Source organism: Phascolarctos cinereus, unplaced genomic scaffold (assembly GCF_003287225.1).
Source record: "Phascolarctos cinereus isolate Bilbo 61053 unplaced genomic scaffold, phaCin_HiC Scaffold_3;HRSCAF=262, whole genome shotgun sequence".
Lineage (NCBI taxonomy): Eukaryota > Metazoa > Chordata > Mammalia > Diprotodontia > Phascolarctidae > Phascolarctos > Phascolarctos cinereus.
In genome coordinates, this window is record NW_027555736.1 from 191,415,202 (window position 1) to 191,432,150 (window position 16,949).

General features: G+C 40.0%; 1 protein-coding gene across 1 annotated transcript in view; it reads right to left on the reverse strand.

Moving 5' to 3' along the window:
• Positions 1–16,949, reverse strand: part of NPAS3 (neuronal PAS domain protein 3) — a 1,126,677-nt gene that overhangs the window by 12,503 nt on the left and 1,097,225 nt on the right. Inside the window, 1 exon segment of the mRNA XM_078151394.1 lies at positions 6,206–6,353. Coding sequence (XP_078007520.1) covers positions 6,206–6,353 — 148 coding nt within the window.

A 16,949-nucleotide genomic window follows, 5' to 3' on the forward strand; every position in this document is an offset into this window, starting at 1 on the left:
TAATCAAGAAACTCTGGGGACCAGAGAGTAACACGGAGAGAGTGACAGCTAGCATTCCCAGTAAAGAATCCAAGATAGGGAGAAATAGCTCTTCTCAGATTCCTCATGCTTCTACAGTGTAAAAGCCCTTGTCATGGACCACTGATGTTGCTGTTCACCTGTTCACATATCTAAAGCTATTTGAGGAAGGAAAAACAAATACCCCTCCAACCTTAACAACCTAACTCTATGACAGATGCACAGGTGTACCTTGGGATGCATGCATTATGGCTACCAAACTGTCAACACACCCATTACAATCACATTTTCATCTGCTCATGTGGTGCACACCTGTGGCTTGTTAGCTGGAAACCTGATTGCACTGGGGAAGAGTCCCAGTGACAAAGTGGGCCTGGCAGATCAGCTCTGGCCCCATTAGAAGGGGGGGGGGGAAAGAAAGTGCTTACTTTTTATTCTGTGCTAAGTTGCAAAGCAGATCTCTTCCACCAAATGGAGGCCATTTGGTTAGTGTGACTCACTCCCCTTTTGGGAAACTCTTTGGGAAAATTTCAGGGCAAGCTTTACATGTAAGAGATTACTACCACTAACTCATATTCATATAGAGCTTTATTGTTTCCAAAGGCTTTCATGTTCTCAAGACAATTCTGTGAGGTAGTGAGGGAAGATGTTGTCATTCCCATTTTGTAGATGAGGAAACTCAAATTCAGCTAAGTGGCCTGCCCAAGGTCACACAGCTAATAAGTAATAGAACCAGGGCCTGAATCCGAGTCTTCTTCAAAACTAGGCCCATGTCTTAGATTTCTCCTCTTATTCCAGCTGTTCCCCTCAATGGCTAGGAGAGCATATAGGACCTCCTCAGTAAAAACTTGTTGACCAATCAACCAACACTAGTGAGCTCCACTGAATACACTTTCATTCCTTTAAGCCTAATTTACATTTAAGTCAAGACATCATCTTCATGATGTCATTGGTCATCTTTAAGAAGGAAGGAAGAACTACAACAGAAGGAAGCTATTCTCTTTTTCATTCCTTCAATAAATATTTATGACACGACTACTGTATGGTACTGTGATGGGCTGGTAAGGTCAATGTAAAAATAAATGAGAAGGGGTCCCAGATGTGAAGAACCTTATCATCTAGCAATACAAATATCCCCAGGGGAAGGAGGGGGGACAGGAATCAGTCATTCATCCCTTAGCAGGACTTACTTTCCTGGAATGCTTTCCTTTTAATAATTAACTGAGTTTTTAGGTGGAAGGTTGGATTGACTTTTCAAGTCTTTACCATTCATAGGGTTCTGTGAGTCAATAACTACTAGCTTCCTTGACAGAATAGGATTTTGATGGGGTTGGGGTAGTTAGGGAGCTGTCTGTCTATTTCTCTATTTGCACTCAATGTCCAGGCAATTGGGACTACCGACTGTGCTTGAAAGCATTTCAGGCTTTCCTGCCTACTTGTCATCGCTCATATTCTTTTGATTAACTAGATTGTTTTTTGCTTTTTTCACTTGCTTTTGTATCCCTAGCATCTAACACAGTGCCTGCTACCTAGTAGGTACTTAATGAATGTTTGCGCTTATGTGTGTTTGTTTCATTCCTCCTCCCTTCCAATTTACTGTTTCCCTTTGGAGCTCCTTGTAGGTAAGGACTTTGCCTTACTCATCTTTTCATTCCTCTCAGCAGCCCCTGGATATACCTTCCTTAGGAGTAGCAGACATTCAGTAAATATTCATTGAAGTGAATTTCGCTAGGACTAGCACTATTGCCATAAGCTGTATTGCTCTGAACAGTGTTAACTGGTGAATGATAGAGCCTGTCTGTGGATTCTTTGCTAAACCCCAGACAGCCTGGCCTGGTGCCACTGGCATCACTCAGTTCTGATATCACGGGGATTCCTGGGCCTTTGGCCACACAACTCCCAACCTCTTTGGCCACTGTTTTCAACCTTGCTTCCAGGTACAGCTAAAACAGGTCCTCTGACCTTGTGATAGTAACCTTGGAGTCAGAAAGCTGGGTCATGTTACATTGCTGTCACCCAAACTCTTTCCCTTCTCACTCCTATTAATCTAGGGGGAAGAAACCTGTGGAAATCAGAATGGGATTTCCCAATTACCTTGCCCAACCCCGGGCAAGATGACTTGAACTTTCTTTGTCTTTCTTCCTTACTTCTAGTCATACCTTTAATCTTCAAAAAAGAAAAATCAGAAGGCAAATTAAATAAGAGGATTAAATGAGATTGTATATGTATATAGATAGATACATGTACATTATATATAGTGTTTTCCAAACCTTAAAGCACTTATTAGTGCTAGGCATTATAATTATTACTACTACTACTACTATACTGCTGCTGCTCCTGCTCCTGCTACTACTACTACTACTACTACTACTACTACTACTAGTTGTATGGGCAGAGAGAGGGTAGGGACCTTTGCAATCCACTTGCATGGGGAGGGTAAAAGGGGAAAGGACAGAAAGTACTCAGAAATAATGTCTTTATGTATTAGGGTTCTATGGGGGCAGACAGGGATAATCCGGGTCCTATAGCAGCTCATAGTTTAAAAGGCGAGAAAAGATAGATTTGACAAGGTATGATCAGTGCTTGATAAATGGTCCAGTTAAAGACCAGGACCAGGAGTGGAGACTCAAAACCATGGCATAAGAGAATCAGTTAGAGGAAAGAGGGGTGATTAGGCTAGAGAAGTAGGGGCAGTCTTTAGGTTTCTTGGGCAGTTTTAAGAGGCAGCAGATAAGAGCATTAGGATTAGAGTCAAGAAGACCTGGATTTGAATCCTGCCCTAGACACTTGCTAGTTGTGTGACCATGGGAAAAATCACGTCACCTCTCCTGGCTTGTTTTCTCATCTGAAAAATGAGGGGGTTGGACTGAATGATCTCTGAGGTTCCTTCCAACTCCGAATTGATGTGATTTTATAAGTCTTTTGAGATCTCCCATATGGAAAAACTGAATTTGCTCTACCTGGCCTCAGAAGAAAGAAGCTAATTAGAACAAAGGAAGGATATTGTAGAGAGAGGCAAATTTCAATTCAACACAAGGAAGAATTTCCTAAAAATCAGACCCATCCAAAAACTACAATGGGTGGCTGACTGCCTTAGGAATTAGTGAATTCATAAGCACTCTAGGAAGACACAGTTCCAGTTTGATGACTGCAGAGGGGATCCCTACTGAGATATGGATCAGGCTAGATGTCCTCTGAGGTTCCTGTGATGTTTAAGGTTCTAGGATTCTATCCTCAGAATAACATCCTGGAATGGAAAAATTCCTTGGAAGGGAACAATGAAATAACAGTAGTCTGGCTACCAAGAGTTATATAAAAAGCAATTTGATAGGATGGTTATTTCAGTTGTAGAAACCTGCTTCTTCTGGTCTCTGATGCATCTCTTACATATTTCTAATAAGCACCAGCAGTTTAGTAATTATTTTTGTTTCGAGCACAATTTAAAAAATTTTTTTGCACGTGAAACTAAAAATCTATTATGTACAACTTTCTATTCTATTTACATATATAATACATTTCTTTTCTTTCTCTTTTTTTCTTCCCTTTTCCCACCCCCTGCTAGAGATGGCTACCATTAGACACAAATACATAATACATACATATATATATATATACATATATAATATGTGTACATATACACATATACACACGTAAATATATACGTAAAATCATTCTATACATACTTCTATTTATTTTTTTTCTCTTGATACAGATAGCGTATTTCTTCATGTGTCCTTTATAGTTAATTTGGGTATTTATAATTGTCAAAATGACTTATTCTTTCAAAGTAAATTAAACATATGAAAGCTTTTTTAAAAAAATTCTCATAGGATTATAGATTTAGAGCTGAAAGGGACATTAGAAGGACATCAAGTCCAATAACCTCATTTTATAGGTGAAGAAAGCAAGGTCCAGAGATTTTCAGTGACTTGCCCAGGGTCACACAGCTTGTAAATATTTCAGGCAGAATTTGAACCCAAGTCCAGAATTTGACTCCAAGTCCAGCACTCTGTTCAGTCTACCAGGCAGGCTACCTCTGAGCCTGGACTTTTTTTTTTCCTGCCAAATTGAAATAGTGTTGTATCTAGTTACAGAGTTTCAAATGCACGATATTTTTAGCTATTGCTGTTTAGAAGATGAATGTTATGACCTACCATAGTCTCTGTCCTGTAAAAAATGCATATAAACTGGAGATCTGTTGATATCTAAGGCCATTTGGTTATATCACAAAAATAGTGCAGCTCACACATACTAAATTGGGAAAACGTCTGCATTTATCACACTCACGGTACTCTCTCACTTTAGTGAAAGAGTTAAAATTTCCTTCCAAGTGGAGGAAAAGAGGTCGAAAAAGCAAAAAAAAAATCAAGATCTATGAGGATTCAGTAAGTGATGCACATTAAGGTCTTCATAAAAGTAATAATCATTAGTCTCTGATTGATATGCTATTGGCAGAGAGCAAATCCTTACCTTCAAATCAGAGACATCCCAAACTACCTGAAAACAACTGAAGGGGTCAGTGAGCAGATGAGCCAGGATCCTTAGCTCCTTGGCTCCATTTGGCTGTCTTGAAGAAAAATGGGGCTCAGCACTCTTCCGTTTATAAGCTCTGCTGGAAGTTTCCCAAATCAGACTATGAGCAGGCTTCATTTTGTGGCTGCAGGCCAGGAGAAGCCCAAAGCAGAAGGGCCATTTTAGGAGTAAAAGACAGTGGTGCATTTGGAATAGCTTCCCAGTGGTTGGCTTGAATATCAAGGCATAGAGAATATTTGCCCCTGGGTATTAAGGTATTTAGCAGTTTCCTTCTGGTCTGAATCCCAGGGGTAGGATTGGAAAGAAGTTTTATCTATTGCTATTTGGTTAACTTGTGCATCTGACCTCATCTTATCATGGGTATAAATTTGAAGTCATAATGATATGTATGACTTTAAGCAAATGATTTTACCTCTCTGGGCCTCAGTTTCCTTATTTGTAAAATGGGCCACATAGAGCTTCTGCAGTCTCTTCTAGCTCTTGATCTGGGATCGTATGATTCTATCCTCAGCTTATCTCGCCAAACCTGTATTTCTAATAAGTTGTGAGATTTTTCCACCTCAATATCAACATGTTCAGAACTGAACTCTGATCATCTTCCTCCCAAGACCTGACCCAGATCCATCTTCTAACAGTTAGTAACTATGTGGCTTTTGTCTCTGGGGTCCCTCCCAGTTTTTAAACTTATAATTCTATGAGACAATGTAGGCTGAAAGGATTTTGATAAAAAGCCTTATTCAAGTGTAAGATAACATAGTTATTGGCTTTGTAGAGTATTTTAAGATTTATAAAGTGATTTCCTTATCATAATTCTCAGAAAAAAAATTTACCAAATAAGAAAGTATCAAAAAGTTACATGAGAATTATTATCCCCATTTTATAGATGAAGAAACTGAATCTCAAAGTGACTTGCCCAAAATCACACAATTAGCCAAGTATTGGAGTGAGATTCAAATCCAAGTCTTCTTTGTCTTTCTAATATACAGACTGTCCCTAAGCTCTTAGTACAGTTTTATTACAAATATGGTCCTGCCTTTTAACTATTAAAGTCACTAATATATCGCCTACCAACAATCGCAAATGCCCAGGAAAATAGGCACTGGCCCATGTACCCAAAGGAGTTTGGGCTTAATGAGGAATAATATAATATGCTCTGTCCCTCTTTCCTATCCCCTTTTTGTTCAGTTTCTGTGACTGGATGCATACACATGCTATATGGATGGTTCAGTGTATGTATTTCCGGTGGTGCTGCTCTGAATGTGTTTTGTTGTTTGTAAGTGCTCCTGTTTTCTTGTCTTAGGGGGATGAGGAAGGGTGGGGAGGATAGGAGCTCAAAGAGATATCCCTGTTAAAGGTGGAGAAGCCAGTGCAATAGAAAACGCACAGCTTGGCAATGATGGGCAACTGCTAGCAAGGCAGATCTGGAACAGCCTTTAGCTTCAGCTTGACTCTATCGCATCCGCAGGGGTCTTTAGGGACGAAGAACCCCTTTCCTGTGCCAGGATCCCATATTCTTCAGCACCAAGTACTTCTAAAAAGCCAGGGCTTGCATCTCATGAACTACCAGCCAGAGCTTTATCCGTGCTGTACGGTAAGGCCCCACTCAGGTAACAGGGACAACAGTGGAAATGACGGAAAAGATTCGATGACGTACCTAAGGAGATAATTGACCCAGATGATGTTCTTCTCGTTCGCATTCTTGGCGTTAATAGCTATGGTAGCACTCGACTGTATCCAAATGTACCCTCCGTTCTTCTGCATCCAGCGATAGTACTTAGTAACACACTGACCCTTATTCAGCACTGAAAAGAGAACAGAAAGAGCAAAAGGCGTTGTGTATCAACACCACAATCCAGTGACTCTCATCTCTGCAACCCCCCCCCCCCCGCCCCGTACAGAGATGGAAGGCACTGCACAAAGGCGAGAGGCGCCCCTCTGTATGCTTACTGTAGGACGCCATTAGTACGACAAACAAACCCGACAATTCGCCGGAGCGTCGGCGCGGGAGCTGTGCGTTACTACCGCCGTAGCGAGATTTTGTTCCATTTTTGGCAGCTCTGGTGCGGGAGGAAGAATAAGAGGACTACAAATCTTTTTGGCTCAGAGAACACCTAATGCTGTGTGGACATTTTCAATGGGTTTGACGTGAAATTGTAAGAAAGGTAAATTTGTGTGTGATTTATTCGTAGCTCCTAGGTAGACCTCTTTGAGATTCTGGATATTTGAAAGGTTCAGGAGTGGGCTTTCCCTTTCACTCTTTGATCATTTCTCCTCATTGCAAGCAATAGCAACCAGTGAGCTTATACATCTGTTCCTTTTGATCTTGTCAAACAGAATTTATAGTTCTCCGACGAACGAAATCTCCATTGGTCAGTAGGGGGAAAGTCCGGTGAGACTTCGCTTAATACTGGAACAAAATAAATCCACCAAAGGGATCGGAAAGAAGCCGTGGCCTAAGGGAGACACAGAATTGACTCGGTTCAAAGCCAAACAGAGTGACAGCTCTATACAGCCTCTGAAATATGGCCAAAAATGAAGGAACAAGTAAAAACAATCAGTAACGTGAAACGCCGGCCATTAAATACCCTACTGAAAGGGAGCTTTAAAAATGCAGATGTTAAAAATGATACTTTAACCAAAATGTTGCCAAGTTGAAATTGATTTGATTTGTATCTGGGCCCTCCTGAGCTAGTAAAAGGAGAATGAGCAGTAAATCATGCCCTGAAATAAAGTGCTATAGATTGGAATGCTTTAAAAGGATGCCTGGAATGTGCAAAACCTGGGTGATATTACTCAAATCTGGGTTCGCTTTGGCTGTGTTTCTCTGCAAAGGCCACGAAGGCATCAGGCGCTAGGGGGCAGTGTGCATTCATCTACGTCTCCTGCTTTTGGCATGTCCTTGTCTCCGTCTGCTAAAATGAAAAACCTCTAACTGCTGTAATAAATTTGGCTAAATTAGCTGCTAAATGGTTATCTCAAGTAATATGTATTTGCATTAATCATCTTGCTCTAAACCAGAACAAGCCAGAGTCCTAAAGACGTAGTAAATTCATATTGTCCATTTAATTACGGCTAATAAGTGCTCCATATACAATAGTTTCATGAAGTACATTTTGATTTTTTTGGAGGGGTGGGGAAAAAGAAAGAAGTCACTTTGGAAAAGAACAGTGTTCAGCGCTGTTAAAGTTCTTACCATAAAACCAGGAGCCACTTTTCGCAGTTCCTAAGATAACCAAATGTCAAAGCCCCAGAAATATGTTCATAGGTAGATGCACGGTGCCTGACCTCATACTCACACACATTCCTGTGAGCCCATCAGGACTCCCACAACCATCCCTCGACACTTTAACTGTTGCAAAAAAAAAAAAAAGAAAGAAAGAAAAGAAAAAGGCCCGTTCTAAAAAGCATTTCAAACAGCAGGGAGGTCTCCCATAGTCTCTATTTGCTGATGTTTTTGGCGGCTCGAACCGGGTTGTACTGCTATCATCTGCTCTTGGTCTAGATACACCAAGAGAATCCCCGTATTTCCTTTTCATATGCCATTCTAAGTTTCTGACATTCCGCACGCATGGCTTCACAGGCTACGGAACTACATGGTTAAGCTGAAAGCAGGTAAAATACTAACCACTGATGATACAGCTTTTCTATCAAACCACTGTTGCATGCAACATGACATGATTTTATTCAAATCCTCTGAACTCTGTTAACAGTTAATATTTAGAGAGAGAAAGAAAATGAGATAAAGGTCTTGTCCAAAGTTATGTGATTCTACCCCCTATTTCCACAGAGTAATAACATGGCCCCCCAATCAATAGCTGATATGATACATACATACAAGAGTGTGTGTGTATATAAACACTTATATGTGTGTGTATATACACTTACGCGTGTATATAAACACTTATGTGTATGTGTACATATGTACACATATATAATATAAAACATATGTGTATATACACATATACATGCATATGTGACATGTGGGTGGGTGCGCACACACACACACACACACACACACACAAACTTGAGTTTGGAGTATGGAGTGATTACAAGTAGCTGTTTCCCTTAGCTGAGGATCAGAGACAAGCGAGCTGCTTTCTGTACGGTTTAAAGAGAGAAGAAGGAGAGATGGTGGGTAAACCCAAACCTGCACAGATTAGATAGAAAGCACTGGTGTTGTTCCACTGAAGGATGATGCCACAAGAAGTCTCTTGCAGTAGCTGGGCTGCCTAGTGGATATTGTATTCAACTTAGGGTCAGGAAGGCCTGAGTACAGATTCTGCTACAAATAATTGCTTAGTTGTTGTGACTCTGGGTAAGTCACTTAAGCTCCCTCAGCCTCCATTCTCTCATCTGTAAAGTGGAGATGACAGCACCTACCTCATAAGGTCGTTATGAGGATTAAATGAGATAATACATGTAAAGTGCTTTGTGCGCGCACACACACACATACACATATGTGGGCAAATGGATATGTGTGTGTATGTGTGTATATATACACATGTCTATATGTATATACTAGATGGCTCACTGGATAGACCATTGGGCCTGGAGTCAAGAAGACCTGAGTTCAAATCTGGCCTCAGATGCTTACTAGCTGTGTGACACTGGGCAAGTCCCTTAACCATGTTTGCCTGAATCTACTAGAGAAGGAAACGACAAACCAGTCCAGTATCTTTGCCAAGGAAAACCCATGCTATGGTGATGAAGAGTCGGACATAGCTGAACAAGAACAACGTGTATGTATATCACACATACACACATATGTAGTACAAAGTACTATTTAAATGCAACAGTAATAATTATTATAGTTATAATAAATAATAGCAATAACAGTTGTTATTTTCCTCCTTGGGTAAGTCACTTCATCTCTCTGGGCCTCAGTTTCCCCATCTGGAAGATGGGAAGGTTGGCCTAGAAGGCTTCTGAGATCTCTTCCAGCCCTAGCTCTATGATCCTATGGGCACAAAAAGTTCAAGTGTAAAAAGTTGGAAGAGAATTCAGAGAATCTTTACAAAAGTCACTGCTTGCTCCTTTAATAGCTTCAACCACTAAAGCTTAAAAACTGCACTAACACCTTTAGGACCCTCTGTTTGACCTCTTTTGATCCTCACAACAGCCCTGTGAGGGAGGTCCTGTTGTTATCCACATTTGATAATCAAGGAAAACAAGGGAGGAGAAAGGTTAAGTCAGTAAGTATTCAAAGCAGGATTTGAACTCAGGTCTCCAAGTTCAGCACTTTATCCACTATTTTACCACCCAAGTGCTTGAGAGGACCTTCCCTGAGTACTCCAAGGCAAGTAGAGGGTCCTATAAAGTACCAGAGTAAGGGTTCTAGAGTTCTAGAGTAAGGGACCTGAGACAGACTATGTCCATTAACTATTTTTAAAACTTATTTATTTATTTGAGGCAATCAGGGTTAAGTGACTTGCCCAGGGTCACACAGCTAGTAAGTATCAAGAGTTTGAGGCTGGATTTGAACTCGGGTCCTCCTGACTCCAAGGCTGGAGCTGTATCCATTGTGCCACCTAGCTGCCCTCATAATTTCATTTCTGATATTTTAAAAGAAATGTCTAGAAGTAGCTAGGTGGTGCAGTGGATAGACTTCTGAGCCTGCAATCAGGAAGTTGTTGTTCAGTTGTTTCAGTCATGTCTGACTCTTCACGACCCTATCTGGGGTTTTCTTGGCAAAGATACTGAAATGGTTTACCATTTCCCTCTCCAGCTCATTTTTTTCAGATGAGGAAACTGAGGCAAACAGGGTTAAATGACCTGCCCAGAGTCACATAGCTAGTGTTTGAGGCCAGATTTGAATTTAGGAAGATGAGTCTTCCTGATTCCAGACTCAACTATCTGAGTTCAAATCCAGCCTCTCACACTTACTAGCCATGTGACCTTAACCAAGTCACTTAACCTCTATTTGCCTCAATTTCTTCAATTATAAAATGGGGATAAGAATAGCACCTACCTTCCAGGGTTGTTGTGAGGATCAAATGAGATCACACTTGTCAGACACTTAGCACAGTGCCTGGCACATAGTAGCTGCTACTACAATTATTATTAATATTGCTCTAAATTCCAATAACACTTTGTGCCTCTTTTATGGTGCCTTCACATTATGCTTTGTATTATAGCTATTTCTTCTGCTTCCCTCTTCTTACAGTACTAGACTATAAGCTTGTTGAGGGCAGGGAGAGTGTTTTATTTGTTTTTGTGTATTCTTCCCCTTGGAGAGCCCCTTGATTTTAAATTCTAAAATTCTAAAAGCGTTATGAGCAACCTAGATAATGGTTCTTCTTTTTTCCATATACTTGCTCAATAGATAATTGAATGGATGAATGAATGAATGATTATCATTTGCCCTTTCAGAAACCCTATAGACCCCTAACTGGAACATAAATATAAAAATAAAACCCTGATAGAATAGCTAAAACAAATATTGGGAAATGAAGGGACCATTAAAAAAATCAGTTATCATCTGTAAGGTGATAGGCAACTAGGTAGTGCAGTGGATAGAGCACCACTCTTGGAGTCAGGAAGAACTGAGTTCAAATTTGGCCTCAGACACTCATCAGCAGTGTGACCTTGGGCAAGTCATTTGACCTCTATCTGTAAAATGAGGATAATAATAGCACTTACCTAACAGAATTAGGTTTTAAGGATTGAATGGGACTGGATTTGTAGGACTTTAGCATAGTTCTCTGCACGGGGTAGGTATTTAACAAATCCTGGTTCCCTTCTTCCCCTTTCCCTTTCCTCATCTTGTCAACATCAACAATTTCTCCCAGAGAGCCCACTGGCACTCTGCACACACTGATCAGAACACAGTTTAGGAAAGTTTGCATTAGTTCATTAACAACCTACTGGCATACATTGGTAGACCTCCATGTCAGATTAGCTAACTGTTATCCAGCCCAGCCCAGCCCAGATCAGAATTGAAAGGGAAGGGAAGGGTAGGGAAGAAATAATAGTAGATTTGATTTGATAATGGAAGAGGCTAGAAAAGGGCTTGATAGTTGGGACATTGCTTAGGAAAGAAAGGCTAGGTGACAAAGGGGAGTCCACAGGTGGGGGTGGGGTTAGATGTGCTGCATCAGGGTCCTTATAAACTCCTGATGGGAGCTTCTAAAAGAGAGGAGGGGGCGCCCTTGGGGAAGTGACTGCCTGCAGAAGACAAAGTTTGCCTACTTCACAGTTTTGCCTGGGGCTGGCCCTGGAGGCCACCATACAAACAGAATCTTGAAAAGGTAAGAAGAGTTTAAACCCTGCTGCTGGATTTTCAATCAGAGTCAGATTTATTTGGGCTATATTATAATGAGTATTTCCCTAAGATGACAATTTCCAGCCTGAAACATCAGTGGATCCCAATGGCCAGGAAGGCCTGCTGACCCCAAGACCAGGCAGCAATAGAACCCAAGCTTCTTCAGTATTGCATTGGACTAACACCAAAGGCAGAGGCTGAAGAAGGTCTGTTTACTTTACAATTAACCAAAGGGTTTCTGACATTTTCGCTTAGGGGCCTAGAATGTAAACTCTTGACACTAGGATGAAGCTATTCCTTTTCCAAAAAAAAAAATCACATTGGCAAATCAGCTGGATCACTCCAGCTGTGCCCTAGGCAGGATCTGACAGTTTTTCCTGAACTCATGCGGTCCTAATCAGCTCAAGAAGAAAAGCCACCTTGGTAACAGCTTGAAAGAGATTTTTAGTTTAAGTTATAAATGAGAGAACCTGAAGGTAAAAAAAAAAACTCACAAAAACTTTTTTCTATTCTCTTTAATCCAGCGGCTGTTATTTTTTATTTTATTTTTTATTTTTTAATTTTTGAGGCTTAGCCTCAGAGATCAGAAGGAAATGAGGAGAAAATGCATGACACTGAAAAACCACACAAATCCCTCTTGGAAATAAATGATAGAATTAAGGAGCGAGAAAGTTCTTCCTGATTTAAGTCCTTTAAAATAGTTTATTGTCTCTCAGAAGCAGAAAAGGGCTAATCAAATTAATGAGCCTAAGAATAAATTAAAAACCATGTTGTTCCAACCTACAAAAAGGAGGCAAGAAGAGGAGGGGAGGTGATACAGATGCTTAGTTAAAGATCTTTCAGAGTCGTGGACCACATTTTTCAGCCTTAAATCAGTGATAGGGTCTGGCTAAATAGAAAACTGAATATTAGAATCTGACTTAGGCAGTCATAGAGTGTTTGTAGTAAGGACAGCCCAAGTCCAAGGTTCGATATTGATGTTGAGTCGTTTCAGTCTCTCCATGCCCCATTCCAGGTTTTCTTGGCAAAGACACTGGAGAGGTTGGCCATTTCCTTCTCCAGCTCATTTTACAGATGAGGAAACCCAGGTAAACAAGATTAAGTGACTTGCCCAGGGTCACATAGCTACTAAATGTCTGAGACCAAATTTGAACTCAGGTCGTCCTGACTCCAGGCCTGGCACTCTATATACTGTGCCACCCAGCTAGCTGCCCAACTGGAGCTGGCTGGCACTTTCATATTACTTTTCTACTAAGATGTGGGTTGAGTGTTAGTGTTTTGATGGTAGAGGTTGATATCATATTATCCTTGTCAAAATTCTGGATTCTCTGAAATCACCTTGTGTCCTTCTATCTATTTCCATGCCTTCATCTAATACGGTTGGATCCTAGGTGACTGGTTCCATTGTCCCTACTTACTTCTGTCTCTGGTCTTGAACTAATCTTTCCTATAGAAAAATGTAATTTTTATTGGAGGATTTCAAAGCACTCAAATATTAAATTTTATAGGTATAGAAACAAAGATAATAGCTATAACTTAGATAATTTAGTCTAAAATCATACACACATACCAATGAATAGTCATATATTTCTAAAGTCATGTACACACACATACACACTTACCAATGAACAATCCCAGATAAAATTCTGAATGCACCTGCACTGGCCATTAGTTTGTTCTACTTGGTTTTGACCACGGTATTTTCTTAAGGAAAAAACAGGGACATGTCACCTTTCTGGGAATGCTTTGTTTATTGTCCTTTTCTGCAACAATATTTCCCTGTAACTATCATAGATAGTTTCCATAAGAGACTAGGTCTCAAAGTTGTGAATGAAACACATGAGGCCAGATGAAGAGGAGCCTTTGAATAAGAGTTGGACTGATTTGGCACAAATCATTCTGAAAACCAGGAATTATTATGGCAGATACCAGAGAGAAGGGGAAAAAACTCATACAACCCCAAACTGTGAAGTGGGGGATGTCAGATAAAGCTTAATGAAAGGAAAATTGTAGAAAGCCAACATTTTAAAACAAGTGACCTTTACATCAAATATACATTTCTTTTCCCTAAAATGCTGGGTGTTAAGTTTTATTGAATTTCATTTTTAAAATGTTGCCTTGACTTGAGCTAGGTAGCTAGCATGCAAAAATACACATGCAGTTTATAAGGAAGAACGGGCCAAAAAAAAACCAAACCCAAAACCCAAAACACCTCGCTCCTCAAAACCCCCCACAAACCTGAAACTAATGGTAATTTCCCCCAAGCACAAATCTATTGCTCTGTCCATGGTTCCCACCAGAGGGAATCCAGTTTTCCTTGGGAACTTTGTGGGCAGCAATATACTGGTGCAGAGGGGACAAAAAGGGAGCCAGTGTTCATGGCAGGAACATAATTTTGTTAGTAAATCAAAACAAATCAGTACAAGCTTGTCTTCAGAAATATGGTGAAAAAAAGGGAACATGGTTTCTTTCCTGTTAGGCTTCTCCACCAAACTAAAGCCAAACATTCTGAATAGTGAGCTGTGTGTCTGAAAGAAGGAAGTCAGGCTAATTCAGTTTGAAGAGGAGACGGAGGCTTCTATCAAAAGCAGCCTTGTCAGCAAAGGGTCTAACAAAAGGACATTTTTGGTGGCTTGCATGTGCATTAAAAGAGCTGCAATATACATGGTGCATTCAGGTAAGTATAGAATAAATAGGAAATGATGACATCATCTGAGATTTAACACTTTGAATTCACACAGTCAGACAAAGGGTTCATTATCTTTAAGGTCTATACGAGGGCTGCATCTATGGCTCTCTGTTCAGTCTCCTCCTAGAGGTACCTTTATCAATGACTAGGGAGCATCATTCCATTCTCCTTCTTCTGTAAAATGGTAAAAAAAAATTTTAAATTTGCTGCAACAGGGTAGAGGTAAGGGGGGGACTCTGTACTTAATACCACAGTTGGGTGCTTAGCTGTAGCCACTAGTTCTTTTTTCTACATTCACAAAACTGGCAGATGAAACATGAAAAAGAATACTGACTCTTTAATCTCTGCTTCTCCACCTAAAGCCCAAGGCAGGCTGACAGGGTAACTTCATTCTGGAAACAGAGGGTTTTTTTCCCTCTTTTTCCCTCCTCCCTTCTAAATTCCAGATTACTTTTTCCTTGCTTTCGAAACTGTGGGCTATAGGGGAATGAACCTGGCATAGACTTAAAACATGAACAAGTTTCTTTATCTGAAAAGTTATAGTCCTTGATGCTTACAGGAAGGTCATTTTGAAAACCCACAGGAAAAATAGCATCACAGCCGGAAAAAGTGCATTAAGGCCTTTATTTGCTTGAAGAAGAGATAGTTTTTCATTTATAAACTGTTCAGAGGATCAACTGAGCCTTTGATGCTGTGGAGACTTTTCTATAGATTTTGCAATTAGTGAGTTAGATGTTTTAAATAGCAGGCAGGCATTCACAAATCGTTTTTTAGTTAAAAAAATCCAAGTGCTGAGCAATATTTAGTAAAGTTTAATGATGTTTGATACTTAAACTGAATTATGAGCAATAGGACAGGAGACCTGTGGATGTACTGGGAGTGACTGTGTATCATGTATGGATTTCCCTCACTAATACACTAATGACAGGCCCTGCTTGAATTGCCATACATGTGATTTATATCCTCAGAAGAGGTTTTCTTAACACCACTGCCGATTGATAGACTTTTATTAACTGTTAATATTGAATCATGCAGAAAACTTTTAATTGATTAAGAACATGCCAATTTGATAGGTTCTTTCTCATGTTCTCTCTCTTGGCCCTAGTGCAGTGATTTGAAGGCTTAAGCTTTCTTTTAAATGTGGAAAATATTGTGTCCAACGATAGAAAGAAATAAATGAACCAGAGAATTCCTAGTTCTGGGATTCACAAGTTGTGTTCAGACGTGGTGTTCTACATTTCCTGCTGCCCTTATGAAAGCTAATGGCAGATCATTTATTTATTTATTTTTTAGCTTCCACAGTTCTTTCTGCCATATAAAGGTCACCTGTTTTAGATTTAGCCAAATTCATCAATGCAGGATGGTTCTTAGTGGAAAGTGCACTGGGTTTGAAGTCAGAGGACTTAGGCACAAACCACATCTCTGCTGTTTCCTATCTGTAGGCTAGTTCCTTTACCTCTCTGATCCTCACTCTCCTTATCTGAAAAAAGATGGAGCTGGATTGAATGATCTCTAAGGTTCTTTCCAGCTCTAAGCTTATAATGCCATGAAATTTATTGGCAAAACTATCACCCAAAGTATAGCATCCATTTGGATTAACCCTCCACCCCCATTCTCATTTACTATTAGGTTGAATACCTCAGATGATGACTACCCCTGGCTTAAGGTAGGCTAAGGTTGCAGTACTAACACTATAGGTTATGAGCCCCTACTGAGTATATTTACTTTATTTCTAGTCAGTCAGAAGAAACAATTAGCTCAAAAAAATGAGGGTATTTATTGAAAACCCCAAGTGAGACCAACGGCAATATGAGATCTCTCCTGTAAACCAGATGATAGGTTATAACGCTCTCCCCACCCCAAGCACCAAAAAAGAGTCCAGTAAACAATAAAACACATTAGCTGTTGACCTAACCACTGAACTTCCTGTGTTCTACAGGGCCCAGGATACAATGTAAGCAAGAGGAACAGGAAGAAATAAAGGGAATTTAGGGAGCTATTCAGAGAAGTAACAGTAGGAAATTATGATGTGATGGACTTAGTGGCAGGAAGTATGACTGGGGATGAGGGAAAGGGGCCAAAAATTTAGTTTTTCACTTTCCTCTTAGAGTCATTAGTAACAGACGGATTTAGATAGTTTTAGAGTAGGATAAGGAAGAAGGTACCAGGTGAATTGATAGTTGTGGTACTGTCTTAATGAAGATCTTAATAACATTAATGTTGCTCCCAAAACAGGTCTCTCATGGGATTAAAGGATCATAGACATGGAACTGCAAGGTACCTTAGAAATCATCTAGTCCAAGCCCTCGTTTTATTGATGACATATACATACATACATACATATATGTATATATGTATGTACGCATATATATGTATATGTATGTACGTATATATGTATATGTATGTACGTATATATGTATATGTATGTACGTATATATGTATATGTAT